At 31.3% G+C, this 15964-nt stretch overlaps 1 protein-coding gene across 1 annotated transcript; it reads left to right on the top strand.

Annotated features, from left to right (window-relative positions):
• Positions 1-5363: 5363 nt before the first annotated feature.
• On the top strand, positions 5364-7268 carry LOC106328613 (arginase 1, mitochondrial). The gene is made up of 6 exons (XM_013767089.1): positions 5364-5715; positions 5797-5956; positions 6033-6166; positions 6323-6532; positions 6604-6714; positions 6808-7268. Exons 1-6 carry the CDS (start codon positions 5566-5568, stop codon positions 7066-7068), a joined length of 1026 nt encoding a protein of 341 aa, XP_013622543.1. The 5' UTR covers positions 5364-5565; the 3' UTR covers positions 7069-7268.
• The last annotated feature ends 8696 nt before the right edge of the window (positions 7269-15964 follow it).

Raw genomic sequence — 15964 nt, 5'->3', positions numbered from 1 at the left:
TTTTTTAACTTGAATTTGCGAAAACTGGGTTTTAATATTGAACTAGGTCCGATTTAACTCAAATTCGGTTTTTAGCACAACTCAAAACCAGTTAGAAGAGCGAGTCAGGATCCGACTGGTTCGATCGTACGGTCCGATCAGATTTTCAAAACATTGGTTAATACAGTTCAATAATTAAAATATGTATTTTTAATAATGAATATCTTTACTACTAAAAACATACATATCATCTTTAAATCTATTTCAAACAAATCTCACACTATAAAAAATAATGAATAATAAAAACATTAAAAATCAATAGTTATATTGTGAAACAAAAAAAAAATTATACTAGATTTAAAATTTGTTAAAGATTAAAAACTTCAAACCCGCGGTTAAGAAATCTAGTTGTCCCGTTAAAACTGTTATAGAAAAATTTAGTGGGATAAAAAACAATGATATCGAAAAAGTGTACAACCGCGTACATTTTAACTTTTCTTGCCCTGAAACAATATTTTTAGGATACGCATCCGGTCAAATATATCTTTCTAAGAAATCGAGCTTAACATAATAATTTCTTTTGATTTCTATTATAAAATGTAGGGTCTTTAAACTTCTGGTCCATATCATTCTGTATGTTTATATGCAGTATGAAGACATTCATATATAAATTGGTGGAAAAAATACAGTATATATATTATTGAATTCTAATGACATTAAGAACATTAAATTAATTATTTGATATTACTAAAATAAAAAGACATTCAACGTAACATCGACTTAAATACAGTTTCTAGAACCACCCATCAAAACATTTCTTTGGGCATTAATATGAATGTTTGAAGGTTACATTTCTATTATTTCTCATGATCAATTGTATGCTTTTTAATTTAACAGGCCCTTAAACCCACAACTTTTGATGTATCTTGCTATCCAATCAACCCTCAAACCCACAACTTTTGAGGGTTTCAATAGTGAAAATAATTCAAATTTATTTTCTTCCACTTGTGAGGCCCTTTAAACACTATCTATATATGTGTATTGCAATATTAAGTTTTGAATTTAATTATTTATAAAACTGTGCAGCATAAATTATAATTAATTATTATGAAGATTGTACATTAAAATGTAAAATGTAAAAAACTAAATATCGTTTGGAAGATCCTCCACCACCAAATGATCCTCCACCACCAAATGATATGTAATCATTCATGCATGTTTATAGGTAGTATTTCTAGGTCATATATAAATTGTTGGGAATCCGACCTTGCAGTTTTATCTCTCTCTTCATTAAAACAATATGTTTAGAAAATCGGTACACATGAGGTAATACCATTTTGAAATACTAAATACTTTTTTGTTTCTTTGTCTAAGTATTATATAGTTATGTTTTGGTAATAAGTCGGTATATATTTGCTGGTTTGAAAATGATTATAAGGAAGTGATAATCAATATTTTTATTAATTTTTAATGATGTTAAATGGGTATTTAATACTTCTTCTGTTTCAGAATAGACTATGTTTTAGAAGATTTTTGTTGTTTCATAATATATGATGTTTTGATATTTTTATGTTATTTTTAATTTTATTGGAAACGGTGTAACCAATTAGATATTGTAACCATTTATGTAATTGGTTGAATGATTTTTAAATTATATTTTTAAAACTATTTTTTAGAAAAAATTAATTTTTTTAATTTTGTGTGTTGAGAGGTAAAACATTGCGAAACAAATATATGTAATGATACTATTATTTTCATACAACATCGGCTGCACACATATTTTTGAAGTAATAATGATTAACCCTAACCTTTCCTCTGACGTCAGTAGCTTCTCTATTCTGAATTAATAATGATTAATCACTATATTCTTATGTAATAATGATTAACCACTATATGCTAATCGTATGAATAAAGAAAAACTATTTCACTACAAATCTAATCAATTAAATGGAAGAATATAAACATTTTTTTTTTGCCATCTATTTTTATTATCATTAAAAGGCCAAAACCCAACAGGCTAAGCTCGTCTACCGTACAAACAACATAAGCCCAAAACATAAGGACGAAATAAAACTACTTCCACCACAAACCCAAATATGGCCCAAAACACTAAAACCCATCTTTTTCACCGAGACGCCACTCACTCCACGCGTCAAGCATTAACGTGGACGGTACACGTGTTGAAATCCTCACCTACGAGGCAACACGCGTCACATGGCCGCCTCCCGGAGACCTAACTGGCGTTTTACCGGACCTCTGCCGGAAACCGTCTCCCAATCTCCACCATCGAACATACCAGGAAGAGACACCACTACCCCTCCTCTTTCCATCGTCCACCTCGTGGACCATCAATCGGCCGACGCCGAACACAACCCAAAGAAAGAACAGAGCCGCCGTCAACACCAAAGACGATGCTACGCGGAGTCAGAAACCGACTGTTCACCTTTAATCGAAACAGGTGCAACATCGGAGTCAAAAACCGATCAACCACCTAGCGTTGGTGCGTCGCCGGAATACATAGTTTCACTGAGAGATTCCGGTTGAGATACATCTCATCGCCAAAAAGAAGAAGAGACAGAGAGGCGACAAAGAAACAGATCCAACAAACACAAATCCCGACCGACGACGTGTCTTTGAGAGCCCACCGTCGCCGGTTAAAAAACGGAAATCAGAAAACTAGCCGCCTTTAGAGAGAGGATAGAACTTTTTCTCTCTCGTCTCTCCGTATAATGGACACATGGAAGAATATAAACATAGAAGCTTGTATTGGCTGCGTCATCATTTATTGGGAATATAGTCCATCGATATATAACTAAAGTGTCAATTTCATAGTAAAAACAATAAAATTTTACCTTTTGTTGGCCCAAAGTATCCATTAAAGCTTTGTACAAACACAGCAAGAGCTTTGATTCTTCATAATCAAAACAAAACAGACCCCACCATCTTGAAAAATGCACGCAAGAGGAAGAGGACATGTACAAGAAAAAAGAGATACATAGGAGTGGATAATTAGCAGTCCATCCATTGGTGTATAAGATCCACTTTTATTTCCCATTCATGATAACAATTAACAAAAAGCAGTCTATCTACTAAAGTAATGCATTGTTTGAAAGTGGAGCAATTTTTTTTTTTGGTCGTTACTTTAATTAAAAAGACAGAGCAGATGAAACACTCATGTTAGAGTAGTTCAGGTAAAAGTCTGTGAATAGTAACATTTTCATTTTAAAAATATACAGTTTCTTTTGTTAAAAATGTCAAAATAAAATAAATATGAAATTATTTAGTGAACAATACTAACATAAAATTAAATTCAGAAACTTAAGTAATATTTTTATTACTTATATTTCTTACATTCAAATTTATTTTATGATTTTAATATAATTTTTAATAGTTTTAACGTTTATTATGCTATACTCTTTATATTTTTCATTTTAGTTATTATTAAAATACTAAATATGGCTTATATCGATTTTATTATTTGACATCATACTTTGTTTTTAACAATATGTTTTCAATTGTTTAAAAACCAATTAAGTTGATGTTTAGTTAATATTAAAACTAAAAACTATTATACTATTTTACCCAAATTATAATTATTTTACATCATCCAAAATTAAATATATTTAATTTTAAATTTCAAAATATTATATACGTAAATTAATTTCTATTATATTTTGAATAAGAATTTATATTTATTGTAATTATAAATTATTAAAGAAATATTTTTATTTATTGAAATTATAAATTATTAAATAGTAATATAAATATAAATTGTTATAATTTCTGTTATATTTTTAATAAGAATTTATATTCAAACTATAAATTCAAAATATAGCAGAATTATGTTTTACTTTTAATTTAATCTAATTTTTGAACTATTAGACGTACAAAAACATAATATAAAATATATTTTTTGATTATTTTTATTCTTAAAAGTATATAATTATATAAATTATATACGCAAGATTATGTTTGGTTTAAGTTGACATCACATAAATTTTAAACAAATAAAATGTTAGAGTTAGTAAATTGACAGCAAATAAGTTTTATAATTAAAAAAATATAAAAGAAGTATATATCACACAGTTAATCAAAAAAATTAAAAAAATTTTATTAAAAATTCATAACAAAACATATTAAAAGAATTAAAAAACAAAACAGATATACATAAAAATAATACAATTATATAGTTTTAAAATAGACTAAAATAAAAATGTTAAAACACTAAAATAAAAATGTTAAAACACTGTTTACTAAAAGTTGATAAAACAGATTAATATAAATAAAATAATACAATTATATAGTTTTAAAATATACTAAAATAAAATGTTAAAACACCACTTATCAATAAATGTTAAAACATATTGATTTTGTAAATTAGATTTTGTTAAAAAATATTCTTACGCTTTTAAAATGTGGGTCAAAATCTAATTATAGTCGGATCGGTCATATTTTAATTGATGAAACAAGATATTTAAATGATTTATAATATCCACATCAGTTTTTGGATGAATGAAATTAAACTCGTGATGTTAACTACATGACATCATAAAGTTGAAGGATGTTGTCATGTATATATAACATATACTTCATGCGAGTAGGTATACATTAGTTTGGTTTAGTGAGCAGTCCTTTCCCTTTTAAAAGTATATAGAATGAAATGAAATGCATTTTTTACCTATTTATAACTTTATTTCTGAAAATTTTTACGTATCAAATCCGAAATGAAATCATATTTAGAGAGTAGAATTCTAAGAGGACATCAATCAAATTTACAACCAAGTCTCTTCAAATGTGATAAACAACTTCCAAAAGGCAACAAGAATGATCTTGCATCATAATCATCTTCTTGGTACTTGCATGTGTACTAGTCTCCTCTCCACCTCTTCCACGGTTGTCAATTCCGTTCGTATCTTCTTCATGTACATGTACAAATAACGAGTTGAGGTTAAATACGCTGTTGATAAATTTGGAATTGATGACTGAGCGAAGCAAAATCAAAGCTAAAAAAAAACAGATGAAAAATGAAGGAAACTTTGGAACTGTGGTTGATGAACAGTTGAACATGATATGAATTATTTTAGTAGGTGCGAAAAAGAAGGAAAAGATATAAAAAAAACAAAAACAAAAAAGATTTGATATTTTATAAAGAAGTTAGACGTGGCTAAAGCATCAATGATTTTAAAGTACTTTAGGTATTAATACAATTCCCTTTATATAATGAATGAATATTCTAAAAAAGTACATCATGATTTTAAGGATATATTACTAGAATTTATACATTTTCAAAATTTCTAACTATACATCATATGGTTATGTAAATGATATATAGTTTTTTTATGGTCATACCTTTGTGACATTTGATCACAATTCAAGAAAAGAAATTTGGACAGAAACAGAAAAGAAAAACAAAAGAGAAGAAATAAAAACCAGAATGACTGGTCATTGGTTCCATAGTCATCACTAACTCGTCTTTCTCTCTTTATCTCTAGCGATAAAAACAAGAAGAATTTCATCAAATCTATTTTCGACTTCATCACCTATTCGAGAAATTATTACAATCCGATCTAAACAAAAATTCCAGATATGTTGAAGATTGGGCAGAGAGGGATTCGCCACTTACAGCGATTCAGTACGGCGTCGTTCACGACCGTGTCTGCTTCTTCGATCGAGAAAGGGCAGAATCGTGTCGTCGATGCTTCGTTAACTCTCATTCGCGAAAGGGCAAAACTCAAAGTATTACAGTCTTTCATTTTGTCTTGTTTGTACGACAAAAACATAATCATATATATATATATATATATACTTATTGTGTAGGGAGAGTTGGTGCGTCTCTTAGGAGGAGCTAAAGCTTCAACATCTCTTCTCGGTGTCCCACTAGGTCACAACTCTTCTTTCCTTCAAGGTCCTGCCTTTGCTCCTCCAAGAATTAGAGAAGCTATTTGGTGTGGTAGCACCAACTCCTCCACTGAAGAAGGTATCAAAAATATATTCGCTGATTTGTTTAAGATTTTAGGTATTATCTGATTTAAACTGTGGAATATATATTTCAGGGAAGGAGCTAAAGGATCCACGTGTTCTAACTGATGTTGGGGATGTTCCGGTACAAGAGATCAGAGATTGTGGAGTTGATGATGATAGACTAATGAATGTAATAAGCGAATCTGTAAAGGTTGTAATGGAAGAGGTAAGCTATTTAACCACTAGTCTGATTTGATTGTCAAAGTCATTGTCGACCTTATACAATCGTCTAATATTTTTCATAGTTTTTGTAATAGGATAATTAACAAGTGTTAAAAAAAAAATGTACAAAAGTAATTGAGATCCTTGTTTGCTGTGTAAGGAACCATTGCGTCCGTTGGTCTTAGGTGGAGACCATTCGATATCTTATCCAGTTATTAGAGCGGTTTCTGAGAAGCTTGGAGGACCTGTGGACGTTCTTCATCTTGATGCACATCCTGATATATACGACTGTTTCGAAGGCAACAAGTACTCTCATGCCTCTTCCTTTGCTCGTATCATGGAAGGTGGCCATGCTCGGCGGCTTTTGCAGGTAGGTGTTCTATGTACATGACAATCTCTAGGAAAGATAATACTAAGGGGAGCCCACTCTTTACTGTATAGGTTGGGATCAGATCGATAAACAAGGAAGGACGAGAACAGGGCAAGAGATTTGGAGTAGAACAGTACGAGATGCGAACTTTCTCGAGAGATCGTGAAGTTTTGGAAAATCTGGTATCTCTTTCTGTCCCCTGATTTTTAAGACAAGAGGTGTTAAACTGTGGTTTTTAGTTAGCTTTCGGTTTGGTTGTAATGTGGTTTGTACAGAAACTAGGGGAAGGAGTGAAGGGTGTGTACATCTCCATCGATGTTGACTGTCTTGATCCGGCGTTTGCTCCTGGAGTGTCACACATCGAACCAGGAGGTCTCTCCTTCCGAGATGTTCTTAACATCTTACATAATCTTCAAGGAGATGTGGTCGGGGCTGATGTTGTCGAGTTCAACCCCCAGCGTGATACTGTCGACGGCATGACGGCCATGGTCGCCGCTAAGCTTGTTAGAGAACTAGCGGCAAAAATCTCAAAGTGAGACAGAATGGTATCCTGTAGTTTCTGGTTTTGCTATGTTTCGGTGTTTCATTACGAGATTATGGACATCTCCAAGTGAATCTCGAAGTTTGTAATATTGGTTTTGCATGCGTTCTTGAAAAAGATGCAATAATAGACTGGCCATGTAGACAGAAGAACAGTCATAGATATGAATAAGATTGCTTACAATATGGTCATGCATCACAGCAAGGTCAACTCCTTTCCTACATGTCTAAACTATTTGGGGAAATATGGTTCTTTCAAATTCGCAGATTCGTTACTTCTTACGTCCCTTTTCACACACTCTTTGAAATATTAATTTACCCTCACAATGGTAATGATTGCAAACATACAGAAGTTAAAACTATTTCACCTCAAGGTGCTAAATATGACATTAGTTTGCAACCACGTACTTTTCTTTAGAAAGAAAAGCAAAAGCAACAGCAACTACGACATTTTAGTAAAAAAAAAAAAAAAAAAAAAAAAAAAAAAAAAAACTCTTCAGCTAAAATTGGATATATTACACTCAGTTTTGTCTTTAGTAAAAATAGTTCGAACAAATCCATCAACTAAAACAGAGTTTAGCCCGCATCCGTCCGCCAGTATATTCTTTCGTTTCTATACCCATTGACATATTGTTTATATGAAATAATTAAATATAATAATTGTGTAGGTTTACTCAAAAATATTAAATATTGATTTTTAAAAATTATATAATTACTTATATATTGTTTTAAGATTTGTTTAATAATAGTTGAATTTCATTGTTTTATAATTTATTTTATATTTTATAAATTCAATAAGATTAAAGTATTGTTTAAAATTTGCTATTTTATATTGTATAGTTCAATAACATTTGTTTTCATATGTCTTGCTCGATATTATTATTTATAATATATTGGTGTGTACTATATTTGTTATTTTTGTTATTAAATATCAATTATCATCACCACGGTAAAAAACAATTTCTTAACAAATATATACAAAAATGTCTTTAAAATTTGAGAAAACTACTCCGAACTTTTTTTAGTTTCATACTTAACTTTTAGAACAGAAAATGTTTATGAAAAACATGTTTAGAACTTACTATTAGTTTAGGTACTACGAATCTTAAACAACGATTACCCAAAATTTTGCATATATGTAGAGAATTAGCTTCAAATAGCCCACTCCACAAGAGTCAAAATCTGTGTGGCTCTTGATCAGTCACTCCTGATTTTATTTTGAATAACCATCTGCAACTTATGATCTTTCTATCCTTAGGCTTATCAACCAGAATCCAGGTGTGATTCTTCTGCAACGAATCCATCTCTTCATCTGTTGCAGCATTCCATCAGTCCCACTCATCAGTTTCAGTAGCCTCACTATAGTCACAAAGGCACTTCAGTACTCATAGTCCCAGAGACAAACATCGCAAATGCTACTTTTTCTTCTAAACAATCATAATCATCAAATCTGACCGGAGGAACAATGATCATTTTGCTCTTGTTTCTTGTGAGCTGATAATTTGATAGACTCGTTCTCATAGCACTGACACCTTGAGTTTCTTCTGTAGCATCCTCAGTCTTTGAATCCTTATGCCTCTATGTTTCTGTATGAGGAGATCCTCCTCCACTAGAGTTTCTTTGGATTCTTGAACACATACAAGTAACTCGGTAAGCTTTTCTTCTGTGTCAAGTTTATCACTTACTGTACTCGAGCCTGTAATGTCTTTGTATACATGATGCTAATGAAACTTTACATTTCTACTAACCACACACTTTTCACTGTCTAGCAACCAGATCTTATACCTTTTGGTACCTATAGGATAACCAACAAAGATCCCATTGACAGCCCTTGGCTTCAGCTTTCCTTGATCTGCAAATACAAACGCACCAGAGCCAAACTTCTTGCTTATAACCATGCTTCTTGTCCAACCATACCTCCTCAGGTGTCTTGAAACCTATGGTAGAAGCTGAAGACATGTTGATCACGTATACAGAAGTTGCAGCTGCATCTGCCCAAAAATTTTCACCAAGTCCATACTCATTCAAACCTTTTCTATGATTTGTGGTGTGTAGGTGCAGGTCATGTGACGAGTAATGTCATGCTTTCTGCAAAAGTCATAGAGTGCATTGCTGCAAAACTCCAAGTCATTATCAGATCTCAAGCACTTTCCCTCTTCCGTCAATCTGATTTTCCATCAGTCTTTTTCAATCACAAAACATTGACAAAGTCTAACAAATTCAAACCCTCCTCGAGTGATCATCTATGATGGACAAGAAGTATTGAGTTCCAGATAGTGATGGACATACATTCGGCGAGCCCCAATAAATCCGCATGGATATAATCCAAAACGTGAAGAGTATCATGTTTTCTAGTCTCAAAACTCTCTCTTGGCTTTACCCACAATGTAATGCTCACATAACTCATCCTTAATAATATATTTCTTCTTGAGAATGCCGTCTCTAACCAGGACTTTCATATTCATGTAACTCATGTCCCCCAATCTGCTATTCCATAGAAAGCATTTACTCTGGGATGTCTCAGTATTGCATAGCTCCTCCTCCACTGTATTTCCATTTAAATATACAAACATTCTTTAATATTCCATGCATTGCCAACTGGTTGTTCTTTATATCAGACCAATACTTCAACAAAACTTCAAAAATAATTCACAAGGAAATTTTAGGGGTATTAAGTTTTTAAATTTTTAAAATAACTTAATATTTTTATTTTATAACAATTAGCAAAATTTGATTATAATATACTCCCTCCGTTTCATATTAAGTGCGTTGTAGAGAAATTTTTCGTTGCAAAATAAGTGTCTTTTAGAATTTCAATGCATAATTTATTAACTTTATTTTCTAGTTTATTTTTTTAATAGTTGAAATATGGTTAGATGTATGGGTAGTGATATTTTTATATAGAAAATATGCGAAATTAAATATTTTTTAAATTTGTGTGTACAAATCTAAAATGACACTTAGGGGGATGTATTGAAACAATAATTTTAAGAGAGTTTGAGATTTTGTTAAAATCTATTGTTATTCAACCAATGATTTTAAAAACTCTTTCCAAATCAAGTGTTATTCAACATGAGAATTGTGCAAAGTTATTGAAAATCACTCGTAATATCTTGTTATTCAATTAACAATTTATAAAATTTATAAAAAGTAAATCAAATCAAGTGTTATTCAAGTGTAAGTAATATTTAAGAAAAAAAGTTGTGATATTTAGTAGACTTTGCCTTCATTTTTAGTTAAAATTAGATCCCGTAAAATAACATCCCTATAGGTGTTATTTGAACAATTTTGAAAAAAAAAATGAATAAACCATTACAGAAAAATACTGGAGCAGGAGGCTGGAGTCAAAGCCGTCGAGAGTGGAAGGGGACGATCTTAAAGACGATGATTACAGTCAAGTATGGTGCTTTTGATACCTCTAATCTGGATCATGACGAAATTGGTGCAGAATGCTCAGTTTTGAATCCAACTTCTTCTTCAGACGCAACAACCCTACATTATATGAGCTCTTCCCTCGTTATAAGAGACCTGACAAAGAGTATTACCAAGACTTGGAGGGATACTGAGGTGGGATTGATAAATACCTTAGCCCTCGTTCTTCGTATTCTGTTGATGATCATGGTCTGCAGAATCCACTCAAAAAAAAGAAGAACCAGTACCTTGCAGTCCTAGAAATTTGTGACGACACGAGCTTGGTTGCATATAACCCAATCGAACGATTCCTACAGAAATTTACAGACCCAAAAATCCTAGGCTTAGAAGTGGATCAACGTTCATATCTTAGAGGAGAATCCATGCTTCAATAAGATGTAGAAGGTGAGGTTAAGCAGTCATCACACTTTCTGCTGTCACACTTTCCATTTGTTTTTCGTTTTTAAAATGATAGTTTCATCTTGTCTGGTAAGCACGAGGTTATCCAAACTCTAATTGCTGAGTACATGTTTTCAACAGTGTCTTGTTGAAATTAAAAGAGTTGATGGAGTAGCCGCAGTGAAATGTAGAAAAAAAAATATCATAAAGTATATTGAACAAGTGTTCTGTTTTGTGTATGATAAATATGAGTAACCATGTATTGTTCCCAGAGTACATCATTAGCTTTGGATAAATTATCTAACTTTTACTTCTGTTATTTATCTAAGTTACTCCTAAAACATCAAACTTTCATAAAATCCACATTGCTAGACCATCTGAGAAGGACATGGCTCTAATAAAAGTGTTATTGAAGTGTGAGACTACCGAGTAGTAGAATGTTTGAATCACCAACCTTTGCGAGTTCTGATGCTTTGTCATTTGTGTGTTGCAATGACTCCTCGAGTATGACATGAATCCCTTGATTGACTTGCCATGAACGTATCATGTTTGAAGTTTGATCCAAGTATCACTTGTATTTCAATGTTGGTTGTATTCTAATATACATCAATGGCCAGAAGTTCAATTTTTTATGCATATACGTTATCAGTGATAGCATGATAGGTAGATAGATCCGTAAGCAAAAACTATGACGAAAACTATGTGCTCAAATTACCTAAACAACTCTGAAATTATAAAAGATATCTTAACAAATCACATATAGATTCTTATTTGTAGATTTTAGTTTTCATCAAAATCACCCTAATAAATTCAAAAATCACCTAAATCCCACTAAAATTAAAACACCCTAAAGTCTTTTAAAACAATAGTCCAATACACCCCCTTAATATGAAACAGAGAAAAAAATACAATTAGCATGCAATTGGAGATTAGAGTCAAAATAAACATAGCTGTTAAAGAAACAGATTTAAATATCAGTTTTCGGTTTATCTATTAATTAAGGTGGAACATAGATAACAACAAGGTTTCACTAAAACCAAACAAAGAGAATCCGTGTCTTTTCTTATGCAAAGTTCAGTGGTTCTGATTTGCTTTTCTCTTATTAAAAAAAATATGAAACCTGAATTAGCTACTATTTTATATATTAGAAACACATTTAGCCCAAATTCATGCACTAAAATTTTGCATCCATCATCGATTATTTTATAGCGGATTTTTTTGAATGTAACTATAACTCGGCAGACAAATAAATTGATATTGTTCATTTCTGAGGTAATATGGTAAAATCTTTTGCTTTCAGAAAACATCTTCAGTAGAGTAATTAGAAAAATGAATTGCGTATATTTTTGAAGCAGAGGCGGACGCATATGAAGGAGGGGGGTGTGGCACGTGCTCCAATATCAATTTTGTTTTTGCCCTATCTGTATCATATGGATATACTTGTTCGGGACATTTTAAGAAATTACCTCTTTTGCAAAAAAAAAATTTACATGATATTTTAATATTTTATTTGTAAATAATACTACAATCTTTATGAAATATGTATATATTATTGTGGGGGAGGGGGGAGAGACGTAGGTATACGTTGCATAGAAAAGAAATTCGTAAGAAAATACAAACCTTTATTATGTAATGAAGCTAAAAATGTTTAAGTAATGTGAAAAGACGAACTTTAACTAAAAAGAAGAACCGTTTGGTTATGTAATGTCGACTTATAAAAAGTTGAAGATTTCGAACAACCAGACTGAATCTAAATAAAATAATAAATGAAAATTATAATACAATGGAAACAAAAAATATTATAGTTTAACATGGATGCAATTCAATATATTTAAATAATAACTAAATCAAAATAAAATAACATAATGTTTAAAACAAATTATACCCTTTTTAACAAATTATTCTTATACTTTATATTATAATTAATTATTATTTTAATTACATAAATATTTCGGATTACGGGCGTGCAGCATGAACCTCTCAGCTTTGCAACTCAGATGGAAGGTTTACTTTGGACAACCTCATGTATGAAACACATGAGGATAACTTCGATACGGTTCGAGACGGGCTGATCGGACCTAATAGACATGACTACAAACCCAACGGATTGGCCAACATTCGTGACATAGATCGAGGTGTTCCAGAGATTACAGGAAGATTTCGAGGATGTGAGTATGTCTCATATTCTTCAAAATAGAAATGGTCGGACAGAAGCATTAGCAAAAGAAACAAGGACCAGAAGCTATATTTTTTTCATATAGATCAGATCCAGCCAAATTGAGATGCTCCTCGGAAAATTGGCTCGTCTGACTATTACTTAATCTAGTGTAGATGAGCAAGTGACCAAAAAAAAGTTACACCTAGTTTATACTCCCTCCGTTTCAAAAAAATAGATTTTTTAATGTTTTTACACATATTAAAAAAACACATTAAATTATTATAATAAATGTATTATTTTCTATAATTTTTAATTTTTAATATCTTTTAACCAATATTAAAACCCTAAACCCTAAACCCTAAACCCTAAACCCTAAACCCTAAACCCTAAACCCTAAACCCTAAACCCTAAACCCTAAACCCTAAACCCTAAACCCTAAACCCTAAACCCTAAACCCTAAACCCTAAACCCTAAACCCTAAACCCTAAACCCTAAACCCTAAACCCTAAACCCTAAACCCTAAACCCTAAACCCTAAACCCTAAACCCTAAACCCTAAACCCTAAATCCTAAACCCCACCCTTTAACTCTAAACCCTAAGTTTGTGACTTTTGATAAAACATTAAGTGCTATTTTTGTGACTTTTGACCTTGAATGCTAGTTTGGGAACAAAAACTTGATTTAGTGCTATTTTTGTCTTTTTCTCAATATTAATTCAATAAAATTAATTAATATTCTTGAAGTTTACAATTTTTTCATAGAAAACACAAAATATCTATCTTTGTGAAATAAATTTGTTTTTCTAAAAAATCTATTTTTCGTAACGAAGGGAGTATTAAAATTAGTTTTTTTTTTTCACAAATTAAAAAGACGAACCTTAAAACGGTGAATATGAGTTATGTGTAAAAGAGCCAACCATAGTCAAGCTCCCAGTCACGAGCTCTAACCTTCTTTCAATTACTCACAACTCGAAGACGTGGACGCGCATGTTGTCACGCGCGGACATTGTGTCAGTAAGGCTTCTCTCTACTTGTGGGATTTGGTTTTCTCTCGCCAACTGTACACCGTTTCCCGTAGCTCTTCCAACCTACTTTCCTATATTAGTTGTATATATTTATTAATTCGAGATTTATTGATAATTTAATTATTTGCAAAGTTTTTCCAGGCTGTCCAAAATTTTAAAAATCCCCAACGTCTCTTGGACGTTTCACATTTTCTCTTTAACTACCACGCGCTTTAAGTCCTTTTTTTTTTTTGAGCGACTGCCCTTTAAGTCTTAACATATACATCTTGCTTGCTTGCTGGCAAGAGTATTTCAGTCATTAAATTCGGTGATGTCTGTAACTAAGCTGTATATTCCGTCACACTTTATCGATAAGGTCAAATTTGATGCCTCTTTTTAAAATTTCTGTAAACTCATGGCTGTATATATTATAGGTATTGCTCATTTCTGACATAATACACTCTTTTATCAATTTTTACAGTGTTCTAATACAGATATAAAAAACTTGATTAAATCTCTAATTTGTTTTTAATTGTACAACTTGATTAAATTTCTAATTTGTTTATTAAATAAAAAACAGAAACCAATGTTACAAACAACTTGATTGAATTTCTAATTTATTTATTAAAAAACAGAAACCGATGTCTTTACAAAAGAATCCTATGTCTCATTCGATTATCCTGGAGTACTCTTATCCAAATTAGAACATAATTTGTAGATTATTTATCAACTAACACTCAAATGAAGTCATATTTGAAATATATACATTACTTGTTTTACTAAATGTCTTTTGAAATAGGAGTATATTTATAAGGGATTTTAAAATCTTAACATGAAATATGTTTTAATTTTTCACGATATAAGACTTAAAGACTACACGATATAAGGTTTGGTTTTTCAATTTTAGGTCATCTCTAATGGGACACAAAAAATTTCTTTATATTTCACACTAAAATAGAATAACTTTATTATAGAGTAAAATATAGAGTAATGTTGTTTTTTCACTCTGTATTTGGAGTAAAAAAATAATATTACTCTATATTTCACTCTATTATAGAGTAATTCTATTATATAGTGAACCATTAGAGCAAATTCAATTCTATAATAGAGTTACTTTATTTTATAGTAAAATATAAAGTAAATTTTTGTGTACCATTAGAGATGATCTAAACACTAAAAATTTTGTCTAAAAACCTTTAACCTGTATGCAAACCTTTAACCTGAAAATACAAAACGAAATTTAGATTATTTACAAAATTGAAATCTTACAACAGCTCTGAACGGAAGTAGTGTACATGTTTGCATAAAGCTTGTAAACGAAGACATTGACAAAATTAAAAAGACGAATGAAAAAATTACCACAATCTAAAAAAATTGAATTCAGTGAAAGGTCTCTTGGTCCAGTGGTTTGATCAAAAGTTTATTAATGGTTCTACAATAAGAGGTTTGGGTTTCAATTCTCGGAGAAGACGGAATTATGCGAATTAAAGGAAAAAAGGCTTACAAAAGATCTGCAGCATGGCGCAAGGAGTGCCGTCAAGCTTGGATCCCATAGGACGGCTCAGGTGATGCAGTCAGGCGTGAATCCTCATACGGCAAGTAGAATTGTCGGCTGTAGAATCGTCTGTAATATTTTTCATAGTTGTAATAACATAATCATCGAGCGTTAAAAAAAAAATTGAATTCTAACATAAACCAAGGATGTAACTATAAAGAAAGTGTGGGGCTATCCTTCCTTAGCTGGCAACAGTAGTGTTTCAAAAAAAAAAAAAAAAGCTGGCAACAGCATGATGGACCATTACTCTCTTTTTCCTTTCTTTCCAATTTCTCTGCAACTTCTCTTTCTTTCATTTTAAAGCATATATATGGCATTACTTTTTATTTCTATTCAAAAACTAATTTAATTCAACTACAAAATACAG

Source organism: Brassica oleracea, chromosome C3, assembly GCF_000695525.1.
Source record: "Brassica oleracea var. oleracea cultivar TO1000 chromosome C3, BOL, whole genome shotgun sequence".
In the NCBI taxonomy this organism is placed as follows: Eukaryota; Viridiplantae; Streptophyta; class Magnoliopsida; order Brassicales; family Brassicaceae; genus Brassica; species Brassica oleracea.
This window is presented reverse-complemented; position numbering and strand designations above follow the sequence as displayed.

Bases quoted from the DNA above. Each gene is read 5' to 3' on its own strand.
- LOC106328613 (XM_013767089.1), top strand. From the start codon at position 5,566: ATGTTGAAGATTGGGCAGAGAGGGATTCGCCACTTACAGCGATTCAGT. The intron at 6,167-6,322 runs GTAAGCTATTTA...TTGCTGTGTAAG, and splicing joins TAAAGGTTGTAATGGAAGAG to GAACCATTGCGTCCGTTGGT. The intron at 6,533-6,603 runs GTAGGTGTTCTA...TTTACTGTATAG, and splicing joins ATGCTCGGCGGCTTTTGCAG to GTTGGGATCAGATCGATAAA.